The sequence below is a fragment of the Rhamphochromis sp. 'chilingali' genome (assembly GCF_963969265.1).
Source record: "Rhamphochromis sp. 'chilingali' genome assembly, chromosome: 6".
In the NCBI taxonomy this organism is placed as follows: Eukaryota; Metazoa; Chordata; class Actinopteri; order Cichliformes; family Cichlidae; genus Rhamphochromis; species Rhamphochromis sp. 'chilingali'.
Window position 1 is genome coordinate 41,984,045 of NC_137933.1, and position 23,974 is coordinate 42,008,018.

At 49.9% G+C, this 23,974-nt stretch overlaps 2 protein-coding genes across 2 annotated transcripts; both read left to right on the forward strand.

Moving 5' to 3' along the window:
- The first annotated feature begins 876 nt into the window (after positions 1-876).
- tpcn2 (two pore segment channel 2) lies at positions 877-19,084 on the forward strand. Its single transcript, XM_080884931.1, has 25 exons — positions 877-1,147; positions 3,742-3,797; positions 3,969-4,045; positions 7,020-7,197; positions 7,283-7,399; positions 7,508-7,614; positions 8,621-8,693; positions 9,312-9,411; positions 9,507-9,572; positions 9,650-9,714; positions 11,356-11,447; positions 11,546-11,627; positions 12,503-12,592; positions 12,773-12,892; positions 12,997-13,056; positions 13,521-13,649; positions 13,822-13,871; positions 14,048-14,147; positions 15,810-15,881; positions 15,958-16,028; positions 16,126-16,231; positions 16,477-16,559; positions 16,639-16,720; positions 17,189-17,280; positions 17,367-19,084. Exons 1-25 carry the CDS (start codon positions 997-999, stop codon positions 17,443-17,445), a joined length of 2,298 nt encoding a protein of 765 aa, XP_080741057.1. The 5' UTR covers positions 877-996; the 3' UTR covers positions 17,446-19,084.
- Positions 19,085-20,213: 1,129 nt separating this feature from the next.
- Positions 20,214-23,457, forward strand: pop4 (POP4 homolog, ribonuclease P/MRP subunit). Its single transcript, XM_080885859.1, has 7 exons — positions 20,214-20,319; positions 21,165-21,220; positions 21,455-21,678; positions 21,755-21,832; positions 21,912-21,973; positions 22,576-22,677; positions 22,898-23,457. Exons 1-7 carry the CDS (start codon positions 20,313-20,315, stop codon positions 23,032-23,034), a joined length of 666 nt encoding a protein of 221 aa, XP_080741985.1. The 5' UTR covers positions 20,214-20,312; the 3' UTR covers positions 23,035-23,457.
- The last annotated feature ends 517 nt before the right edge of the window (positions 23,458-23,974 follow it).

A 23,974-nucleotide genomic window follows, 5' to 3' on the forward strand; every position in this document is an offset into this window, starting at 1 on the left:
AGCCGATGATGAAATCAGTTAATCACCTTTGGGGGAAAATAAATAATGTGACAGGTTTCTTTCATGCACTTAGGTTATCTAAAAATAATCTTGTTTTTCATCTCAGTAGGGCAAAATAAATATGATGAATACAAAGTAAAGATTACTGATATCAGGATTCTGTGTTAGGCCAAAGATGTCAAACTGATTTTACACGTTGGGCCACATACAGCACGCTCTGGTACCGACGTTTAAACACACGTTTAATCCCCGAGATGTCCGAACACGTCTCAGATACACGATGAAGAAATCTGACAGCACGACTCTTTGGGACGAAATAAGAAATCCAACAAACGTGTGGTCAGAGCTGCGATGGTAGAAAACAGAAAATGTCCTTTTGTGTGGAATTAACTGTTTATGTATTACTTCACTAGTAATGCCCATAGTGAGTCTGTGGCAGCAAGAAAAGCTTAATAACCTTTTAAAATACATTTAAAGGTCCAAACTTTTTGGCCCTCCTTCATATTTCCTGAAGCTGTCCGTGGGCCGGGCTGGACTCGAGCTGATTTTGGCCCCTGGGCCTTATTTTTGACACCCCTGGTGTGGCTGATGTAGCTGGATCAGATTAATAATCTCAGAGGTGCAGACTCCAACCAGTTCATCCGTTTGATTTGACCCACATTTAACAGAAACGCCAGTTTTCCCTGTTGTCGCCATCACTATTTACAGTGTTTTCGTGTCTCCGTGTGACGTAACTGTGACGCTCGCGCCCTTTTTCTCCAGGTGAGTTCATCTGTGTGGATTAATGACCTCCACGCGGTAAAGCGAACCTGACTTTCGTTGCTGGCTTCCTGCTCCGGCAGCTCTGAGCACGTGACTCTGTGCTGTGGGTGGAGCTTGACTGGCGCAGGAGGAGGAGGAGGACTTCCTCCTGCACGCTGCGCTGCTTTCTGTTTGAGCGCCTTCTTGTTGTTGTTCTGGAGTTTGGACGGACTCCGACACTCTGATCTGAGCCGGATGGAGACGGACAGCCTGCTGTACGGCAGCCTGGACGGAGCCTCCGGGGAATATGGCTCCAGGACCGGCTCGGAGCGCGGAGGGGCCCCGGGCGGCAGGAGGATGTCGGACTCGGTGTACGGGGACTCGAGCAGTGTGGACAGGGAGCCAGGTGAGCGGCTTTTACGTTTTCAGGTGTGGCAGTGAGCTGGGAAAAGTTGTCATGTTGTGAGTACCGGGAGTCACCGGATCAGCTGATTTACTCAGGTGAGCGCAGGCAGGTAGTTTTTTAGGCTCAGGTTAAACACGCCCACAGCTGCAGAGTCAGAGCTTCCTCACACAGATGACGTTTCTTTATTATTTTAGTCCAATCTTATTCCCGGCGTTTTGATTCGCAGCGTTACTGACGAGAAAGGAAAGCTCAAAGATTGAAATGCTGTTGTTCCAGATGATGAGCAACACCTGGAACATGTGAAAGTACTTTTTAAAGTACACTGCTGTGCAAAAGTCCTGAGCCACGGCTCTTTTTAAAAGGTGCACAATTGATTGAAACGTGCAGACAAACATATAAGACAGAAACAGAGTTTGAATGTTTCTAAAAAGGGCATATTTGGTGAGAGCAGCTTCATCCTGCAGCTCGTCTCTGTGAGGATCTCCAGGCTGAAGGACGCTCGCAGCTCTCCTTTGGATGTTTCCAGCACCGAGTCAGTAACGCTGAGGTCTGAATGTGGATCAGACCTGGTCCTGTGAGCTTCACTCCAGTCCTTGTGTCATTTTCATTCCTCAGCCTTTCCTCCCGTTTCCCTTCATTAAGAATGGTTTCCTGATAGCCGCCCGTCCACCGAGACAGTCCTGGCGAGGCTTCAGTGAGCAGCAGACGATCAGCTCTCAGCTCCTGTGTTTCTTAAGCACATGCCTCTCGGACACTGTAGATAGATTTTATTAGGCCCCACACTTCTTCTTCTTCTGTCCTCCACGGTGCAGTTTTCTTAAAGTTTTCAGTGTTTAGTGACTTAACAAGTGAATAAAAACATCCCCTTGAAAATGGTCAAGTACAAGGACTGAGGATGAGGATGAGTGAAGAAGCAGCCAGTGTCCAAAGAACGACTTTCAGAAATCTGCAGAGCTGCTTACAGGACCGTCCGGCTCCTTATAAGCAAGAAGTGAGAGGTGGCTCAAGACTTTTGCACAGCACTGCAGGGTTTTATTGGTTCTTGAGGTCAGATTGTGCTGTATGAGTCGGGCACCCCTGGTTGAAAGGCTCAAAGTCTGTCCTGTGTTCCCGTCTGTGGTTAAGTGAATACTGCTGATCGTGTCTGAACGACCAGCCTGTTTCTGAGGTGCAGGTGTCTGTGTGCGAGGTCACATGTATCAGATGTACCAGAGAAACTAATGACGTATTTACACAGATCTTTAGTTATTGTAATAATTAGGCAGCATAAGTTTTCACCAGTTATTAACTACTTTGTCTTTTCTCACAATAAGCAATCCTTTGGTTGCTCTGCCTTGCTGGTTAGTCAGTGTTTGGTGACTGTGTGAGTGCTGGAGGGAAACAGGTCGTCAGTGAGTGACTCTGAACTGCGACGTGTTCAAGGAAAACGCAAAAACACCAAAGAAGAAGAGGCTAAATGACTCAGTGGATTCACTGATGGAGGAAGCATCAGACTTTACATTTAAACGCAGATTTGACAGCAAAGCAGTCGGTCTTCCTTTTCCAGAGGGTGGAGTTCTCCGTCAGTGTGACGTGGAGGACGTTTCAGAGGAAACACGCCTGACTCAGTCTCAGCCTCTTTAAACTCAATAAAATCCTCCTCAGGATGGTTTTTCTGAAACCACCACCAAACCTGCAGACACTTCCTGTTTTTATTTTTATTTCACCTCAAATGTTCAAAATATTCTTTTCTTTTCTTTTTCTAGACTCAAATTTATATTTTCATGTTCAAATTACTTCAAATCAAAAACGAAATTTCACAGAAACTTGAAACTGAAATGACTTCAGTGGAGTTTTTTTTTTTTTACACCTTGCTGCTGGTGTGTGTGTGTGTGTGTGTGTGTGAGAGAGAGCGCAACCGTTTAAAGTGTTGTCCTGTCAGTGACACCCACCACAACCACCCCCAGTGACACATTCTGCTGTGATGCATCGATCAGCAGCACTCGGTGTGTGTGTGTGTGTGTGTGTGTGTGTGTGTGTGTGTGTGTGTGTGTGTGTGTGTGTGTGTGTGTGTGTGTGAGTCATCATGTCTGTGTAAGTGCTGGATGGAAAGGTCAGAGTGGTTAAACTTGATCACCTGACAGCTGCTAAACTGTCGTCTCCACATTGCTTCTGAGCTTCTGTCCAAACCTGCACGTTCAGCACACACGTGAGTGAAACGTGTCACAGGTTTGAGTCCAGAGTGACACATTCATCAGATCAGGCCAGAAGCTCCATGCAAACCTGAACCACGTCTGACTGAAGCTCTCACAGGGCTGGACCCTTTGTTTCTGACGATGTTGATTTTTGTCCACAGGAAGTAAAAGTTTCTCTGTGTTGTATTACACATAGACTGTATATAAAAGAAGGACACACAGGCCTTACTGACACCTGTTGGTTTGCGTTGGCACCATGTGTGTTGGTTAAAGGTGCACGTTTTCACTCTGGTATTAAATACGGAGCTCCTGTGCTTCCTGTTGTGGTTCAGCTGCCCCCCCTCAGCCCGGCCGGGCCCCAAACTTTCTCCTTTCTACTCTTCAGGTCGTTGTATTTCACTCTTTTCTCACCATCCACAGGTGACGAGGAACTCTACATCCAACAGGCTGTTGTGTTCATCGAGGACGCCATAAAGGTGAGAGAACAGAACTTTGTCAAATCCTCCACTCTCATCCTCCTCCATGATTCCTGCACTGTGGGAGCTTCTGGAAAGCAACCCTGCAGGAAAACATTGTCCCCACACTTGTAGACAAAATAAAACACCTGTAGATTATTATTTGTACTGAAGTATTCTTCCTGATTACAGTACCGCTCCATCAACCACCGAGTGGATGCAGGCTCCCTCCGCCTGTATCGATGGTACTACTCTGGGATAATCCAGTGGTAAGTAGCTCAAACTCTCCTGGAGTTCAGAGCAACCGCAAAATATTTACATATGGAAATTCTGACCCTTCACCTCTGACCTCTGTCCCTGCTGCATGCAGTCGTGGAGCTCCAGAAATTTACCATTTCAGTTATTTCCACACAGCAAATGCAAACTGAACTTTTCTTATTCAGGTAAGCTGAGACACTCACTGGAAACACCTGTTCAACTACTCGTTAACGCAGTGATCTAATCAGCCAATCACGTGGCACCAACTCAGTGCATTTAGGCGTGTTCGACACGGTGAAGACGACCTGCTGAAGTTCAAACTGAGCATCACAATGATGCAGAGATTAAAGGCGCCACGGACCAGTTTAATGTCAGATAATATTTTCACGGCCTTTAAGATGTGGCGGATAAATGCAACAAAATAAACGACCCGACCGAGACATAAATATATATAATAATAATAAACGCGAATTCACTGTGTAATTGTGTAACTTTATCAGCAGCGTCCTCCTGAAGTGCACCAACAACGTTGAGAGTAACATCCTCCTCTCTGCCCCTTAATGCTCTCTGGTCACTATGGTAACGCATAAATATTTCTTTCAAAATAAGACGCACGACTGCAAAGATCCCGGGAAACCGAGTTAACGATAAAAACCTTGAAAAACATAAATTTCACACCCGAGCCTCAACTCTCGCTGTCCGAGGCCCGGGGGTTGGGGACCGCTGGTTTAAGGCACTTTGAGACGGTGCAGAGTTCACCGAACACACGAGTCCTGCACTGCTTCTGCTGCATCGCCGTGACTGCACGAAACTGAACATGTACACGTGATCTTACGTGTTGGCTACAAGAAGCCCAAATTAAGAGAAGGAGAACAGTCGTAGTGCTCAATTATCCTCTGATATCTATTTATATAGATGATATTTCACAGCAGGTTCACCAGGCCTGGGTCGCTCATTCAAAAACAAGAATTTACACCAAGCAGACGTAACATTATGACCACCTGCCTAATACTGCGTCCGTCCCTCTGACCTGTGAGGCGTGGCCTCCGCTCGACCCCTGCAGGCGTGCTGTGGTATCTGCAGCAGGTCCTGTCAGTCCTGTAAGCTGTGAGGGGGGCCTCGGTGGATCGGACTGTGTGTCCAGCACATCCCGTTCCTTCCCTGGATCACTCTGACAGATCCCGCCCCCCGCAGGCCGGGAACACAGAGCTGCAGGTTTGCAGATGCTCTGACCCAAACTGTCAAACTGGCTCAAAGCGTAACAATCGCACGTTTTTCTTCCTCTAACATCAACTTTGAGGACAAGATGTCCACCTGCTGCCTGATAGACCCCGCCCACCAACAGGTGGGAGGTTGATCTCTTCACCTGTCGGTGCTCAGAATGTGTGATCGGTGTGTTTTTGAACAAAGTCTCTACATGTGTGAAAACTAAAATATCTCTGACACGAAACAGTCGACTTAGATGCTGCATCAGCTTCTCTTCACTTCCTGTTTTTCTGCACTCAGTAACTTTGGCGCCGAGACAAAACAAAGAGAGGCTGAATGAAAAAACATGTTCTGCTCTGTCTGCATTAAAATGACTTTAACAATTATTAACAGAAATAACAGAGTTCCTTTTTGTGCCTTATAACCAGCTGCAGTTCTGCCTACAGTAAAACCTGCTCCTTATTTACAGTGTCCCACGGTGTCCCACAGTGTCACAGACATGTCCCACGCTGTCACAGACATGTCCCACGGTGTCCCACACTGTCACAGACATGTCCCACAGTGTCCCACAGGGTCCCACGGTGTCCCACAGTGTCACAGACGTGTCCCATAGTGTCACAGACGTGTCCCACGCTGTCACAGACATGTCCCACATGTCCCACGCTGTCACAGACGTGTCCCACGCTGTCACAGTCGTGTCCCACGCTGTCACAGACATGTCCCACGTGTCCCACGTGTCCCACAGTGTCACAGACATGTCCCACACTATCACAGACATGTCCCACAGTGTCCCACAGGGTCCCACGGTGTCCCACAGTGTCACAGACGTGTCCCACGCTGTCACAGACATGTCCCACGCTGTCACAGACATGTCCGACGGTGTCACAGACATGTCACAGACGTGTCCCACGCTGTCACAGACGTGTCCCACGGTGTCCCACGGTGTTCCACAGTGTCCCACGCTGTCACAGACATGTCCCACGGTGTTCCACAGTGTCCCACGGTGTCCCACAGTGTCACAGACATGTCCCACGCTGTCACAGACATGTCCCACAGTGTTCCACAATGTCCCACGCTGTCACAGACATGTCCCACGGTGTTCCACAATGTCCCACGCTGTCACAGACATGTCCCACGGTGTCACAGACATGTCACACGGTGTCCCACGGTGTCCCACAGTGTCACAGACATGTCCCGTTGGCTCTGAGTGCCGTGGCTCTTTCCGTGGACGCTGCTTTAAAAATAGCTGGGTCCTATTCTGAGCTGTGAGCGAGAGCGTCGAGACCTCAGATCAATTTTCTGTGAGACGCTTTAAAGAGTCACAGTGACCCCAGCGGGGGGAGGGGGGTTCATGTTTACAGGCGAAGCTGCTACACAACAGAAGTGTTCACCTGTGGTCTCCTTACCAAATGTTAAAATAGAAAGTTAATCCAAAAAAGGGAAAAATGAGTAAATCTCCAAGTGAATGAGGCCGTGTGGGAACCTGAGAACAGCTGCTGCTGATTGGTTAGCAGCCAACAAGCTTTTTATTAAAAGTCATGTTTCTGCTTCTCTCAGCCACAAATGAAGAACTTGTTGCCTGTAGTGTGACAGGCTGAGGATTTTAAAGCATGCTGATCATGCCTGAGGGTGCAGGGTAGGAAGAGCTGAGGATCCGTGTTTGTGCTTTAAAGCTACACTGATGAAAATCTGCAGATGATGTTTAAAGGTCGCCCTGAGAGCGCTCGCGGTGTTTCTGTGGTACGAGTTTAAAGAGCCCTCCTCTCTCTCCGCCTTCAGGGGTTTGGGTCTGACCATTGCGGCGGTGCTGCTGCTGGCCTTCGCGGAGCGCCCGTCCTCCTTCTCCATCTCCTCGGACCCCCGGCATCGCTCTCCAGCCTGGCAGCCTCCCTGCGGCCTCACCGAGAGCATCGAGATGATCTGCCTCATCATCCTCTCTGTAGACGTCGCTGTTAAGGTGAGCGGGGAAAACCCGGGAAAACCCATTAAATCAGAGTAAACGTTCCCATCGATCCGGTTCTGGATGTGTTTTTTTCCCGCAGAGCTATTTGATTGGCTGGGAGGAGTTCGGGAAGAGCAAATGGCTGATTGGCTACACTGTGGTCATTTTGATCTCTGTCATGGACTGGGTGCTGTCCGTCAGCATGGTGTGTGATGAGGTGAGGATCAGTCCAGGTTTGATTTTTCTGCTATACAGAAAGGTCAAAGGTCAGGGGACGTAAACCTGTCAAAATAAAATCCCGGGTTGATGTTCCTTCCTTCTTCAGAAACTGAGGGTGCGGCGGCTCCTGCGGCCGTTCTTCCTCCTGCAGAACTCCTCGCTCATGAAGAAGACGCTGAAGTGCATCAAGAGGACGCTGCCGGAGATCGCCAGGTATCCCAAACCCGTCAGCCTGTTGGGACGTGCTCTGCTGTTCAGGAAGCACAGCTCACCCACATCGTTTGTGTCGTCGCGTTAAATCCAAACGCCAGCGGTGAGATGGAGAGAGTGTGAGCAGATCTCAGTCTCCTCTGACCATCGCAGAATAAATGAAAGATTCAAAGAGGGTTTGTTGCTGGGTGTTAGCTGACTGTCAGGAGTGAACCTCACCTGCTTCACCTGTGCGAGCTCTCGGTCAGACCGCCACAGCTCCTCCTGTGTGGTGAGGTCAGCCGGCACAGAGCGGCACGCTGGTCGGTATTTTCTGTGATCTGTGCTGAAACTAGAATGAAACTCTCACTTGGTTTGTTATTTCTAATTTCACTTCTGACTCGTTGAATAAAAACGCCGCCACAGACATCAGCGCACTCTCACTTCTGTCGCTGCTTCCTCAGCCGGTGGCCGCAGGCTGCTCATCGAGCAAAGCAGCGACTCTAGAACTGATAAATGATTGCTCGCGTTTGGCTTTTTAAACTGTTACAGCTTTATTCTTGAAAACCATAAAACTGCTTCAGGATTTTTGCCTCCATCTTCCTCCTTTGAACAGATTTGGTGCCGTATGATTGGCCCACACAGCTGAGCTGCCCACTGATGATGCTGCTCAGTGGGCACGCAGGGAATCCTCAGTCTCAGACTACGTCTGTTATAATCCTGAAAATAGGATGAATAATCTTCACATGATTAATACTCAGTTTATTATGAGGAAATATTTAAAAGGACGACACTGTGACCACAGGTCAGTGACCGAGACGACGTTTGAATCGAGGCTGATTCACTCTTTAAGAGTCAGAGCATCTCCCAGTATGACGTTTAGTGCCAGCTGGACGATGATGATGATGAGCTTTAATCAGAGTTTAGGAGCAGCTGTGGGTTAAACATCGTGTGTGTGTGTGTGTGTGTGTGTGTGTGTGTGTGTGTGTGTGTGTGTGTGTGTGTGTGTGTGTGTGTGATGTCTCTGCAGTGTCATCCTGCTGCTGGCTCTCCACCTCTGCCTCTTCACTATGATCGGCATGCTGCTGTTTGCTAAAAATGAGGTGAGTTCAGGTGTTCATGAACACGCCCTGTTAAACTGAACACACTGGCTTTGTACAGACGTGTGTGTGTGTGTGTGTGTGTGTGTGTGTGTGTGTGTGGAGACACACAAAGGAGTTTAAATAAAATATGACACTAACCTCACAGCAGCCATAATGCTAACCACATGTGCTCAGGATTTCATATCCGAAAACTGGAGCTCCGCCTTCTTTAATGGTCTGTTAGTACAGTGACCTCACAGCAGCCATGTTATTGGTCACATGATGTCATTAAAATGCTCCAAAAGGCTCCAACAGCACAAACACGATGCAGAGGTCCAGCTCAGGTGAAGCTAGCAGCTTCAGCCGCCTGTGTCACCATCCACCTGCCAGTCAGAGAGGCCACGCCCCTAATAATGCAAAATTAGTTTAAAGAGTTGAGTTACAGAAACGTCCTCCCCCCGTGCAGACACATCCACAGAGACAAACAGTTTGTGTATCAGGCTGTAAACGTGTGTATTTCTGCTGTGAAGTTTTAACATGGGAGTCTATGGGGCCTGACTCCCTGCTGCCTCTGCTGGACGTTAGAGGAACTGCAGGTTTGGTGTCGGCTCATTGCTCCTTGTCTGTGTTTGTGCTCAGGACCCGAAGAAGAACGGCGAGTGGGAGCTACACTTCAGAAACCTGCCGAGCTCCCTGACGTCTCTGCTGGTGCTGCTCACCACAGCCAACAACCCCGATGGTACACGATCGGTCGCGCCACGGTCACGCCACGGTCACGCCACGGCCACAGACAGTTTAATGTTAATGCCATCGTCTTTTTTTGTTGTGTCACAGTGATGATCCCCGCCTACTCCCTAAACAGATGCTACGCCATCTTCTTCGTGGCCTTCAGCGTCATCGGTAAGCAGCCGTTAGTTATGACCCCAGCGTTGAGGTGTTTGACAGTCAGGCTCACAGGAACGTTTGTCGTCCCGCAGGAACCTACTGTCTGATGAACCTACTGACAGCCATCATCTACAACCAGTTCAGGGGATATTTGCTGGTGAGTCACTCACACATGACTGAGCTCTTCCAGTCTTTGCTTCAGGGATTTATTTTGACTCAAGACGCGGCGGCGGCGGCTGCGCCCAGCTGGAAAAGTGGGCGTGTCCACGAGCTGTGATGTAGGTTTTGTGTTGGAAACGGGGAAAAACAAGCCCGGAGTGTGGGAAGTAGTCACGGGGAATGGGCTGAGGGCCACTTCATCCTGTGAGGTAATGCTCTCGTTACGAGAGGCGGCTGGCGTGAGACGCGGACGATCCCACGACCTCAGGCTGCTGACGCCTACGTTTCCCACAATGCACAGCACAGTCTCACTACGGTTTGTCAAGCACTTTTTAATCTGCTGATTCGTGCTCTTGGATTTTGCTTTTTATTCACAGAAAGGTCTCGTTTGTATTGGCGTGTGCCCCGACACCAGACCTCCGCTCGTTTCACACTTCACTCGTGTTTTCTTCCACTGCCTCCTTTCGTGTTCACTCATTCTTTCCTTCTTTGGTTTGTGCAGCGAACGGGACTCGGTAGGTTTGGGTCGGTGGTTCAAACTCAGTTTCAGTGACGACCGCACAGGAAGCGAGAATCGCATCAAGGGCTGCGCAGATCCATCGTTTATTCATTCGTCATGTCGAGTGTGGCTTTAACGGCCTTCACAGGTCTGCATGTGGACCGCTGCACGCCCACAACCACGTCAGGACGTTTGATCTAAACTGTGAAACTTCCTCCAACACCTGGAGATTTGACTTACTCCTCAGCCTGACAGGTTTGCAGTTCTGTTGTCACCCCACCGGGCGGGTGGTGGGCAGGCTGAACACGGGGCCTCAACAATGACGTCTCCTAAAAGCTCTCGGACCAGTTTAGTAATTCTGTGTTGTAGAACTTGTTCTTCTGGATTTGTCCCAGCTGAAGGCTCTGCTGCAGCGGCAGCGCCGACCCACATCAAAACCAGGATTTGTTTTATTGTGAATACGCGGCTCTGTCGTTGCAGGTGCGCCTGTGCAGACCAAAGCTCAAACCTTGATCAGCAAGCCAGACTTAAAAACTCCTGACGCATAACTGTCCTCCTGCTGAAACACATGCATGTCAGCAGCTGACTCTAATGCAGAACAATGCATTGTAACCAGCAGGCCCTGCTGCACGCTGCAGAGCGCCATTCCCCACATCTGTAAGGTGACCTTACAGATGTTTGCAGTTTACATCCTGCAGAATCACGTGTGGGAAACGTGAATGTGCAGCGAGTGAAGAAGCACAGAGTTTTCAAAGTAATCCTGACTCGCTCGCTGCGAGTCACACGTCTGACTCCAGCGTCACACAGAAACCAGCAGGAGGACCATCCCCCTCGCAGCCCGACACGAGGTTCTTGAAACGCCGCTTTTTACAGGTGAGTCAGTACTGCCACCTGCTGGAGGATTAGAGGCGTCTCAGTGGACTTTAAAGCTGCAGCGTTCAGGCCTGTAAGTCACCTCATCGCCCTGCAGAAACAAAGAGTGGCAGAAAAATCCCACAGAAGCTCTCAGACATCCAGGGAAGTCTGCACGTTTGCTTTTTGATACCGAGCGTCCACGTTTGTCTAACACGCTCTGAGCTTTGTGCCGTTAAGCTGCAGCAGAGATCTTCACAAAATCTTTCCACTGCTGCTTTTGTCCAGATGTCGGTCCAGACGTCATTCCTCAGGAGACGACTCGGGATCCGGGCAGCTTTCCAGGTCCTCACCTGCCAGGGAGCCCGACGGGCTGCTGGGTAAGACTCGCACAAGCCGGCGCAGCTTTTGTCATCGCTTCAGAGGAAACGCTTCAATACGAGGAGTAATCTCACACACACACATGTCTCTGTTTTAGGGAGCGCGCTCGTGTCGACGCTGTGCTGGAGGTGATGTCCAGGGTCAAGATGAAGAGATACTACAGAGCAGCCATCACTACGGTCAGAGCACACACACAGGCAGACACACACTCACAGGCAGACACACACTCACACACAGGCAGACACACACTCACAGGCAGACACACACACACAGGCAGACACACACACACACACACAGGCAGACACACACTCACAGGCAGACACACACTCACAGGCAGACACACACTCACACACAGGCAGACACACACTCACAGGCAGACACACACACACACACACAGGCAGACACACACTCACAGGCAGACACACACTCACAGGCAGACACACACTCACAGGCAGACACACACACACACACAGGCAGACACACACACACAGGCAGACACACACTCACAGGCAGACACACACTCACAGGCAGACACACACACACACACAGGCAGACACACACTCACAGGCAGACACACACTCACAGGCAGACACACACTCACAGGCAGACACACACACACAGGCACACACACACACACTCACAGACAGACACACACACACAGGCAGACACACACTCACAGGCAGACACACACTCACAGGCAGACACACACACACACACAGGCAGACACACACTCACAGGCAGACACACACTCACAGGCAGACACACACTCACAGGAAGTCCGTTCCTTATTTTATGCAGGAGAAGAAGAACCTCCACCTCCTCCTGTCCCAGCTTCCTCCTCTGTCTCACCGACCCTCTGCATGTCTCCTTCACTACATCCACGAACCTCCTCTGAGGTCTTCCTCTCCTCCTCCTGCCAGCAGCTTCATCTTCGTCATCGTTGGGCCGATATATCCCCTCTCCCTCCTCTGCACACGTGCAGACCCTCTCAGCCTGTCTTCAGTTGGACCTCCTGAAAGCCTTTAACATGTCTCCATGTATTCTTCCTCTTCAGGTGGCGCAGCAGTACGAAGACGTCGGCTCCATGGATCGAGAACAATTCACCAAGATTTTTGATGAACTTGATAAAGACTGCATCAAGGAGGTAGAAGCGGGGCCCAGACGTGCTCAGCATTACATCTCAGAGACTGTGTCTGACTGTGTGTGTGTGTGTGTGTGTGTGTGTGTGTGTGTGTGTGTGTGTGTGTGTGTGTGTGTGTGTGTGTGTGTGTGTGTGTGTGTGTGTGTGTGTGTGTGTGTGTGTGTGTGTGTGTGTGTGTTTCAGCACCCTCCTCTGCCTCAGTACAGCTCTCCCACCCTGCAGAAACTCCAGCTGATCTTCAGTCACTACTATCTCATTTTGTTTGGAAACGCTGTGGCTCTGGCCAATGTAGTGTGTATATGTGTAAGTAACACACACACACACACACACACACTGAGCGGGTCAGCCTGTTGTAACATCAACTCTGTGTGTGTGTGTGCGTGTCTGCCTGTGCGTGTGTGTTTCAGACTGTCCTGGTGTTGAACTCTGAGAAGTCCACAGCAGAGAGAGACAACTTCGTCTTGGAGGTGAAACAGTCGCACTCACTGTGTGAATGACTTAATGTAAGCGTTGTTAATGACATCATGTGACCAATAATATGGCAGCTGTGAGGTCACTGTACTAACAGACCGCCCATGAAGGCGGAGCTCCAGAAATTCTAGGATTTTATTTTGAAGGTTATTGATTAGCAAGTATCTGCTCAGCTGCAGAGGTCAGACTGTCACAAGGACCTGAAATCTCGTCTCACTGCAGATTGTTTTGGATGCGTGACTGCAGTGAACTCACTGACAGACATTTGCTGCCATCGCTTAAGTCGACTTGTTATTAGCATTAATCTAAAACTGCATTTTTAAGGGACGCTAAGTTAGTATAGTTACAGATACACTGCAGGACTTTCATCACAGGGTCAGAGTTTGGACTTCCTCTCCAAAGGATGAGTTATTCAAACTTCAGCAATGAGCGGATGTGACTCTCCCTGATCTCCCCTCAGATCATCAACCTGTGCTTCATCCTCTACTACCTGTTTGAAATGTGTGTGAAGATCTTTGCGTTCGGCTGGCAGGGCTACCTGTCCTACAGGAACAACATCTTCGACGGCTTCCTCACCGTCCTGTTGTTGGTAAACTCATCTGATTAAAGTTTTCCAGCTTTTTTTAAACACAGTATTTGGCAGTTTGCCGTCTATTCTCCAAATCTATGACATCGCAGTCATTTGATTGGTCAATTTCATTAGTAACGACGCTGTAGGAACCACACTGGGAGGGTAATTTGTGTCCCCTGCTTCCTTTCAGGCCCTGCAGATCACCATTTTTATCACCTACAGGCTTCCGTATTCTCAGTGGTGAGTTCATGTCTGTTTAATTCAGCTTTGTGCCTTTTGTGTGTTTCTGTGGGGGAAGTCCCACTCGAGTCCAGCGAATGAGTGAAAATCATCTCCAGCGGCTCTCTTCATGTGTAACACTCTGATCAAACATATCAAGACACGCGTGTTTTAGAAATGCTGACCTCTGACCGCAGGGAGCCCTCCGCTCACGGCGTGCTGTCGCTGTGGGAGATGATCCGTCTGGTCAACCTGCTGATTGTTTTCCGCTTCCTGCGCATCATCCCGGACATCAAGGTACGATCCCAGATTCAAACACGTCGTCTGTCAGAGTTTGACGAATCATATCCAAACACTGTTTTCACAGTTTCACTTGGAAGGTCGGAGAAAAATATATAAATGCTTTTATGTGTGACAGTCAGGTCATGTTTATGTGTGAGTCAGCGTCAGCAAGAGTCTCGCTGCTTCTTACATCCTTACATCACCTGTTTCACCATCGAGCTTCATCAGCTTTTCAAAAAGTGAGAAAAATCCAGTCCCAGCTGCAAAACGTTGGGACGCTCCCATAAACTCAGGTTTTATTAACAGTGCAACACAGAAAACAGAGAAACTAAGAAAATGATCAGAGCTCATTTTGAATTGGAGGCCGATTTGGAACAAAACCAGTCTGTGGAGCTCCTCAGTCCTCCAGCTCATCGCAGTCCAAGGAGCTCGGAAACAGAAGCGTTCGGACCTCTTTAACTTTCTTAAATACGTTTCTTCACTTCAAAGAGCAGCGATTGGTGGAGAGTCACAGATTTAAGCCCTGTGGGCGTCGCCAAGAGGGCCGTGGACCCCCTGTGGATCCTCTACCTCAGGGGTGGGCAACTCCAGGCCTCGAGTGCCGGTGACCTGCAGGTTTTAGATCTCACCCTGGGTCAACACACCTGGAGAACTTCAAGTTATGTTGAGGAGGTGTTGAGGTCATTTAGCCATCTGAATCAGCTGTGTTGGATCAAGGACGCATCTAAAACCTGCAGGTCACCGGCACTCGAGGCCTGGAGTTGCCCACCCCTGCTCTACCTAATCACACGAGCCAAGGTGTGAAAACGGGTGCAGGTCACAATCAGCCAGGGTTTCAGGTGAAACCTAACCACACCCTATCATGTGACTTAGTGAGGTCACATGGCCCAGGATGCGAGTGGGCGTTGCCACATCTGGGAAGGATCTCAGGCTAGATTTCAGATGGCACACAGTTGGTGTCATTTTGACTCGTGTGAAGAAACGCCAACATATCACTGCCGTGCTTGCTTCCCTTCATTGGCTTCCAGTGCGTTTTACAGTTAAAGTCAAAATCTTTGACGTATAAAGTGCTGGTTGGCCGGACTATTCGTCTGACCTGCTGCAGCTTTACACGCCCTCTAGAGCCCTTCGATCAAGCGATCGCCTGCTCCTTACCTCACATAAGTCTAGGCTGGTTCATAGAGGAGATCGGGCATTTGCGGTTGTGGTTGTACCTCTCCACGTTAGAAAGGCCCGACTGTCACTCTGTTTAAATCGCGTCTTAAAACATATTTTTTTACTCTGGCTTTCGAAACTTTTCTTTTAATTTTCTTACCTGTCGTCGTTGTCAATGTCATTGTTTAACTGTTACTCTGTGCAGCACTTTGTCAGCTCCCTGTTATTAAACGCGCTTTATAAATAAATGAAATGAAACCATCTGTCCTCTCTGTCTAACATGTGGACACTGGTGTGAGGACGCCACATGTTGGACAGAGAGGACGGTTCTAAAGAGTGAAAGAAGCGTCCATGTCCGCTGTGAACGCCAGCAGTCTGAGAATCAACAACAGTTTTTAGCGATTTCAAATAATCGTCCTGCGTTCCACACGCGGCAGCTTTAAAACATGAACTTCCTGCACAAAGGAAACAGCAAACGCAGTGACTCCTCCCACTCAGTCTGCACGTTGCTCTGTTCTGCAGCTCATGGCTCTGGTTGCCAGCACGCTGTTGGACCTGGTGAAGAACCTGCGAGCGTTCGCGGGGATCCTGGTGGTGAGTGATGTCAGCGTGGGCGGGTCAGCTGATGTGCTGTGAATCTAAAAGCTGCTGACGTGCTGTTTGCGTGCAGGTGGTGTACTACGTGTTTGCTGTGTTTGGGATCTGGCTCTTCGAGGGCGCCATTAAACCTCCTGACTCCAGGTAAGAAGTCTTCTCTGTCTGAGCACGCTGACACGTAAACTGGGACGTGTTGATGAATAAATCGTAAAGTTCAGTTTCGTGTCGTTCTGCGTGTCAGTGTGCCGACCAACACCTCCATGGAGAACATCACCTCCAACTTCAGCGTGGCGTGCGGCACCTACGAGCAGCTCGAGTATTGGCCCAACAACTTCGACGACTTTGGCGTGAGTCACACCTGGATGAGTGCAGACGGCCTCTCACCTGAACCTGAGGTTCAGCGTCTCTGTCCTCGGTCAGAGGATTTGCTATCTGACGAGGATGTCTCTGAGGATTCTGGGACTGCATTTCTAGTTTTCTCTGAACTTGTTGTGTTTAAATAAAAACGGTTTTCTTTCAGTGAGCCTGCTCACGGCTCAGTTAGAGGCTCTGGGATTAAAACGTGCTGAAGCATCTGTCCTCCTTCTCTCAGGCTGCCATCATTTTACTCTACGACGTCATGATCGTCAACAACTGGCAGGCCTTCATCGACGCCTACAGCAGATACACCACAGAGTAAGAAACCGGTTTAAGCCCAGCGGCGTAATTATGGTGGTTACTGCCAGGATGATGATGATGATGATTTGTTTCCCAGGTGGTCCAAGATCTACTTCGTGTGTTGGTGGCTCATCTCGTCGGTCATGTGGGTCAACTTGTTCGTGGCGCTCATCTTAGAGGTGAGAGACTCGCTCGATGCAGGCGCCCCCTGAACCAGGTGTCAGATACGAAGGTCGGCGGCAGGAAGTGAGAGAGAGCCAGCTGAAAGTGTCAGGGCCACTCGGCGTTCTTCTTAATCAGAAAGAGTCTTTAGGACATCCTGATAATAACAACATTGACGTATATGAGAAGGAATCGGCGGCGTTCCCAACTGTGACACTTCTGTAAGAAAGCTCAGAAATGTTGGACATCCTCGTTTCTTCAGACAGCTCAGGTTACACGGCCGCAGCAGTTTAAATGTTCCTGTTTCGCCTGCAGGAGCTCGTTTTAAACGAGCTTCTCTTCCTGGTGACGATCAGATTGATTCTTTCTAAATGCCTGAGGCCACGTGTCCCGCTGTGATCTGCACAGGCCGCTTGTAAACGTTTGTTCGCGGTTTTCCAGTTTTTTGCTTTGAGGCTCTGACGTGTGCCTTTCTGTCCTAACAGAACTTCATCTACAAGTGGGACCGCAGTCACAGCTGCTCTGTGATGGATGTGGAGAGGATCAGATATGAAACCTCGGTTCAGCTCATATTCAGGTGGGAATTTGTTATTTATTGCATTTCAGTGCTTGACAAACCTGAGTCCACGCTCACTGCCTGCCGTGGGTCCCGTGTCTCTGCAGGGAGCAGATCCAGGAGCCCACAGAGGAGGAGTTGGTGTGCCAGCTGCACCAGCATCCACACTTACAGCTGCAGTGGTGACGGCGGCGCCCTGCGAGGCTCTGCCGCCAGTTCATTTTTAAGTTCCTGTAAAACATTAAATGCAAAACGTCCGCTGAGTCCAGCGGGAATCCCACTTCTGAGTATTTCCAAGTCAAAGCCCTGCAGTCCCGTCCTGTTCTGAGAAACACCTGCGTTCATTTAAATCAAACTGAAATCACAAAAAGCTGCGGCTCGCCTTTAAAAGCTGCCAGAACAAACTGAAGCGTGAGCAGCTGCGGCTTTTAATTGGCCGACCGGAGCGGCGCTGAGCAGAGCTGAAAGCACAGACCCAACGGCAGCGCGAGTCCATCAGATTTGCATGCAGACAAACGGCCAATCAAATCCAAGAACACCGTCTCATCAAACCGGCGCTGTAGCCTCCAGGAGACGCGGGTCTCCGTTCTCTGCAGACTGAAACCACCTGACGGAGTTACGCAGCGCACACATTCAGCTTTACTTCAGACTTTAGTGTGAAATCCTCGCCGACGTGCGCAGGCTCAGGTCAGAGGTCACTTTAGGGAAACACAAACCGCACGTCTGCTCTGCAGCGCTGTTCACTCATCGAGTTCAGGGCGGAGCCAGAGGCTGACACCTTTCACGTGTTAGGATGATGACATCACAGATCACTGCAGGTTGACAAAAGCACGTCTTTCTATTCTTTCTGAGCCAAACATTAGACGGAGACATGTCTCCATCACTGCGAGACGCCGAGCAGATGGTGATGACGTCTGGGCTGATCTCTGCTGTGAGTCCAGCTGTGGAGATGTCAGGACGCCATGTCCCCACGCGTGGACAGAAACATCAGTGCTCGGGTTTTTGTGAAGGTCCAAGTGTCTCAGATCTGTTCTAAGAAAGGAGGGAGACGTCTGCCAAACTGGATACACAGCAGCTACGGGAGCACGTTTATTTACAACCCTCTTAATCTGCACATAGAGACGCGAGCTGCAGGGACCGGCTCGTCCCACAGGTCCGTGTTTCCTGACTGTCTTAGCGATGCGTGTCGTCTGTGGACACTCGCAGCCTGAGCTACTGAAGCTTTCCTCACTTCCTGCTCTGACCTCGTCATCAGCAGCGACAGACACATCAGAGGAAAATGTTGCAGGTCGGCTGGAGTCACTGGGCGCCTGCAGCTCGGGTTCATCGAGACGTTTAACACAGAAGCGCTGCCGTGTGCACAGGAAGGACATCATGCCCGAGCTGCAGCGTCGTTCTTTAGAGGTTTCCGCTTCGTTCGACTCGTCGGTGCCACGTTTGCGGGGTTTCCCCTCATGTGAAGGACAAATTGTCCAGAAACCAGGAAACACCTGAAAGCAGTGACCTGTCTGAGACTTTGTTTTGTCTGTCAGGAAATAAAAAAGTTGTTTTTCTTGGAACGACACCAGATCTGATCTCTGCTGTGTTTCTGGCCCGAGGCTGAGCGTCGCAGAGTTTTCCCTGAAACCTGACGTCGGACAAACACACGACCGAGCCATGATTTCTGCTGTATGTGGCGTTCAGGGCGTGCCGCGGCTTTAGACGAGCGTGTTCTGAGAGTTTAGTGGTGCAGAGCTGCTACCTCTGAGGGTAAAAAGGGAAAAACTCACTTTTTGTATGAATGTCCCAGAAACAGATTTGAAATAAATATTTTTCTGAAACTCAAAGACGTCTCTCGTGTTTCCGTTCACTCCATCAGCTCGCTGTAGTGTCCAGCTCAATATTTTTATGTCCTCTGAATCTCATGACACTTATTCAGTAATAACAATTATGGTAAAATGGTAAATGGCCTGTATTTATATAGCGCTTTTCTAGTCCCTAAGGACCCCAAAGCACTTTACATATCCAGTCATCCACCCATTCACACACACACACAGGTGATGGCAGCTACATTGTAGCCACAGCCACCCTGGGGCGCACTGACAGAGGTGAGGCTGCCGGACACAGGCGCCACCGGGCCCTCTGACCACCACCAGTAGGCAACAGGTGAAGTGTCTTGCCCAAGGACACAACGACCGAGACTGTCCAAGCCGGGGCTCGAACCGGCAACCTTCCGATTACAAGGCGAACGCCCAACTCTTGAGCCACGATCATTACAATTATTATTGTAATGATCCTGTAAAATGCTCTTTTCTGCATCAGTTTCTGGTGGAAGCGTCTGAACATAGTCAGCATCTACCTGCAGCTTTCCCAACTCTGATGTGTTTCTGTAAACGTCCCCTCCACCCTCTCTGTGAGCTCCACCTGCTCTCACAGAGCTGCATGTAGTAAAACGGGACAAAGAGCCTCTGCTGCAGTTCTGTTGTTATTAAATCTCTTTAATGTTTGCGTATGAACAACGAGGGCTTCAGTCCGCACAGAGACTGAACAACAAATGTGTGGAAGCGATCCGGCCTCGGGTCTCACAGCTGGAGGCAAACCAGAAGTGTTTGCCTCCTGCTGAAGCTCTCAAACATCTGCTCCACACTCAGCAGCTGCCAGCTCCACAAAGATCTGCTGCAGGTTTCTGTGGAAGTGTCACAGCAGAAAAACGGAGCAAGATCAGTGAACGAGAAGGACGAACGGAGCTTTAAGAAACAGGAAAAGCCGCTGATGCAGAGGTAAAACGGAGACCGTGACGTCATATTTTCACAATAACGAGCGAGATGACAAAAAAACAGGAAATATTTAAGTTTAATAGACAAAATAAATAAAACTGCGATAACCGGAAAAAATGTCCGAGAACTTTTACCGTTGGGCAGCAGGGGGCGCTGTGCGCGCGCCAGCGGCCGCTTCATCCTCTAAATACGTGACGAAGAAGAGCGACGCGGAAGTGAGCCGGGCAGTGCTGAAAACACGCGTGTCGTGGAGTTTCTTCGTCGATCCTCAGAGAAGATCTGCTCAGGTCTGCGACCATGGAGGGTGAGTGAGCTGAGCGCGTGAGCACACACCTGGACACGGACTCGGTGGGAGGAGGGGCTCTCCTCCGTTCCGAGCTTCGCTTCTGTCCGGTCGGTTGCGTCTCTGGGGGGGGGGGAGGGGCGTGTTACCTGAGGAGAGGCTCGCGTGTAATTAATGTGACGTCATCACTTTTGAGTAGCACGTGGAGACCTGTAACAACGTGTTTACATCCACCATTTCCTCCTTAATGCAGCTGTGCTGACCACAGAAGCCCCGCCCCCGAGGAAAAAGCTCTCCTCACATTTACGGGATCAAAACCAAACTCATGTTTTTCTCTAATGAAGCTAAAACTGCTCCAGCTGCGACCAGCGGAGGAGGTGGAGGTCAGGAGGGTCTCCACCTGTGTGTGGAGCGGAGGAGGGTCTGCGTGTTCCTCCCTGCTATCATCCACTCGTCAGCCTCCAGGTGTGACAGGTGTGATTACATCACAGGCTAAACGGACTGTCACAGCGAAATTGGACTAAACCTGTTTTATGTAACTGCAGGGAGGTGAGCTCCACCTTTACAGGAACGTTTCCTGAACGTCTCCACCTGTGGATTCATTCAGGTCACAGGTCACCTTTTATAAAAATAAAATCCCACGGCATCGTGAGAAAGTGGGCGGGTTAGACGCTCGAGTTACCTGATTCATGAAGGAATCAAAGGTTCTGCCAAACTGGCTTCATCTTTTTATTTTAGTCAAACATTTTTATATGCGTCCATTACTCTTCCCCCCCCCCCCCCCCCCTTGAGGCGTGTCCTCTGTCGTTCCCGCCCCTCTGTGTGCTTCAGCGCCTCAGTGACGCGTGTCTGTGTCCTCTCCACAGAAGGTCTGGTTCGAGCCCCTATTCCTCGTGAGCTGGTGGACGTTCTTGGTGTTGAGGTAAGCGGACGCTCGGGTGTTTCATCCACACGCTGTCTGAAGAAAGCGAGGAGGTTTTGCAGCTCCGCCCTCAGGATTTAATGGGACAGCCAGTAGCCGTCCTTTAGATAAAAGTCAGCAAACTGTCCTTCATGTTCTGTGCTGAGCGATGACTTCACTCGTGCTGGCTCTGCCAAACACGCCGTTTGCCTCGTGACTCTTTAATAATCACCTGACGTCAAATATCTTTGTCAGCCTCAGAGCAGCTTCAAAGCGAAGGCCTTCACCGAGGCGTTCCTGAAGAACAGCATTCAGCAGCCCAGACGCCACGACCTGCAGAACATGCTGAGGCATAAAGCCGTGATCCTCGGCTACCGCCGGCCCAAGAAGGAGCGGAGGAAGAGCGCCAAGGCCCGAGGGCTGAACGCACGGCAGAAGAGGGAGCTGAAGGTCTTCCAGATCAAGCCTGAACACCAGAGGTTGGTGAGAAACCCTCCACCTGCTCCTCCACCTGCTCCTCCTCCTGCATCACTGTCTTTGTCCTCCTCGCTGCAGATACGAGCTTTTCCTTCCTCTGCATGAACTCTGGAGACGGTACATCATCGACCTGTGCGGGGGATTGAAGCCGACGAGGTAAATCGGCGTCCTCGACAGCTGCTTGTCCAGATGTTTGTCCTGCTCTCGCTGAGTCCTCATCCTGATGTTTTCACAGCAATCCACAGGTCGTGCAGCAGAAGCTCCTGAAGGCGGATTTCCACGGAGCCATCCTCACAGGTACTCTTCTTCTTCGTCTTCTTTCATTTGTAGCAGAAAACTCAGGAATGTAAAGTCAGTGTTCCAGGCGTCCTGTGCCATCCCCAGTCATCGTTTTGGTCTGAAATGAAGTTTGTGGTTAAGTCGACTTTTGGCCTCGTTCACGTCAGTAAGTCTGCTCCTCTCCGAGCGCCATGAGTCCCAGAGGTGCTGACCTCTGGAGCCTCGAGAGGACATAAGAGTGCTGGCCTCCTCTGGAAGTGCTCTTTAAACTCACTGCTTTCCTGAGGACACGAGTCTTCTCAGGAACATTGTTGTTCTCAGATGTTCATAACCGCGTGAACAGCTATGAGCGCGCTCGCTGTGGTACCTGAAGCTCCTGGTTTCCTTCTTTACTCTCCAAACAGGCCGAGTCAGTTTTGATGCTTAGCATGAAATCATCTGGAAGTTTAAATTGATATAGTATTTACTGCAGCAGCATGTTTGAACTGTTTGAGCTGCTCACTGCAAGCCTCTTTGCAGCCCCCCCAGCTCCTGGTTTTCCTGCTGCTGCAGAGACTGAAACCTACTAACACGCGTGCAGGCTCGTGCAACATGACAGTCTGTTCTTGTCCTCGCTGCAGTGGTGCGGTCCAAGTGTCCGTCTTATGTGGGGACGTCTGGGATTCTGCTGCAAGAGTTCAAACACGTCTTCAAGATCATCACCAGAGACGACAAACTGAAAGGTTAGGAGTGTGTGAGTCTCTCCGTGTGTTGGTTTGTGTGGATGTGAGTCAGTGACACACAGTGGCGGGCTGACTGTTACAGATGAATACGATGGTGTAATTGTTTGAATGTGGTCTGGAAGAGGATGTGTTACGGCTGAAGACAGGAAGTGAAGGTGCGTGTGCAGTAATGAATCTGCTTCATCAGATTTAAACGTGGTTTCCTGCTTCGGCCCCTCAGTGATCCCAAAGAGGAACAGCGTGTTTGCAGTGGAGATCAACGGCTTCGTCTCGCACATCTACGGCAGCAAGTTTGAGTATCGAGCCGGCGAACGCGCCGCCAAGAAGTTCAAAGTGAAAGGAACCATCGACCTGTGAGAGCTTACAGCTGCCGCTCCCACAGGCCGTCGCAGGAGCTGCAGCCAGCGACGGCCTGAGTAAATGCGCACACCTCGGCTCCGCTCCAGCTTCACAAAGCTCGAGGAAAAACTGAGGTTTGGACTGAGGTGTCTCACACAAAGCTGCAGGTGTGCAGTCAGAGAGACGCCGCCTCCCCCATCTGCTGTTATAGGAACTGTTATGTAAACCCTGCAGCTGATTTGGCGTCACCATACCTGTGAGAAGCTGAGTGCAGACGCTCGCCGCCTGTGCAGAGCGCCGGGATTAAAGAAATGGAACGCTTCCTGTAAACTGATCCCGGCATTCCTGCTGCGAGCCGATCTGAGTTTTATCTGACGTTGACACAAAGTTTTCTTTGTTTCATTTAAACAGAATAAAATCATTGGCCTGTTATTGGTGTCGACCCTCATTAACCTCAGCAGCCGTTGTCCCGTGGACACACAGCTGCACACATCAGCCGTGTCTGCTCTGCTGATTTTACCAGGGGAGGAGATCCCGTGTGGGTCGTGGGAAAGATTGGAAGCATTTTGAGTCTGATGTCGTGACGGCTGCACAGGTAACTCGCAGGAAAACCTGCTTGACAGCATTCAGGACAGTTTTTATTCAGCCGTCTGTTTTTCTGTGAAGCTGTGGAAAAGTTCATGAGGGGACGTGGACTCAGAGGACATGTACCGCCTCCTCACTTTTCATCCAGTTCATACGACCATCAGTGTGACCTGTGTCTCGTTTTCAGTCACAGTAACATGGCTGAGATGATCATTGCTCCTAAAAACCACGGGCTGGATTCTCTCTTAACCTTTAGACTAAAACACAAAATGTTGCCGCTGTTCTATCAAAATTTGAAACAAATGTCCTCTCATGTGGATCTCATTTTTCTCAGAAACAAAAATCAGGTTCAAAACCAAAAAAATCAGGTAAT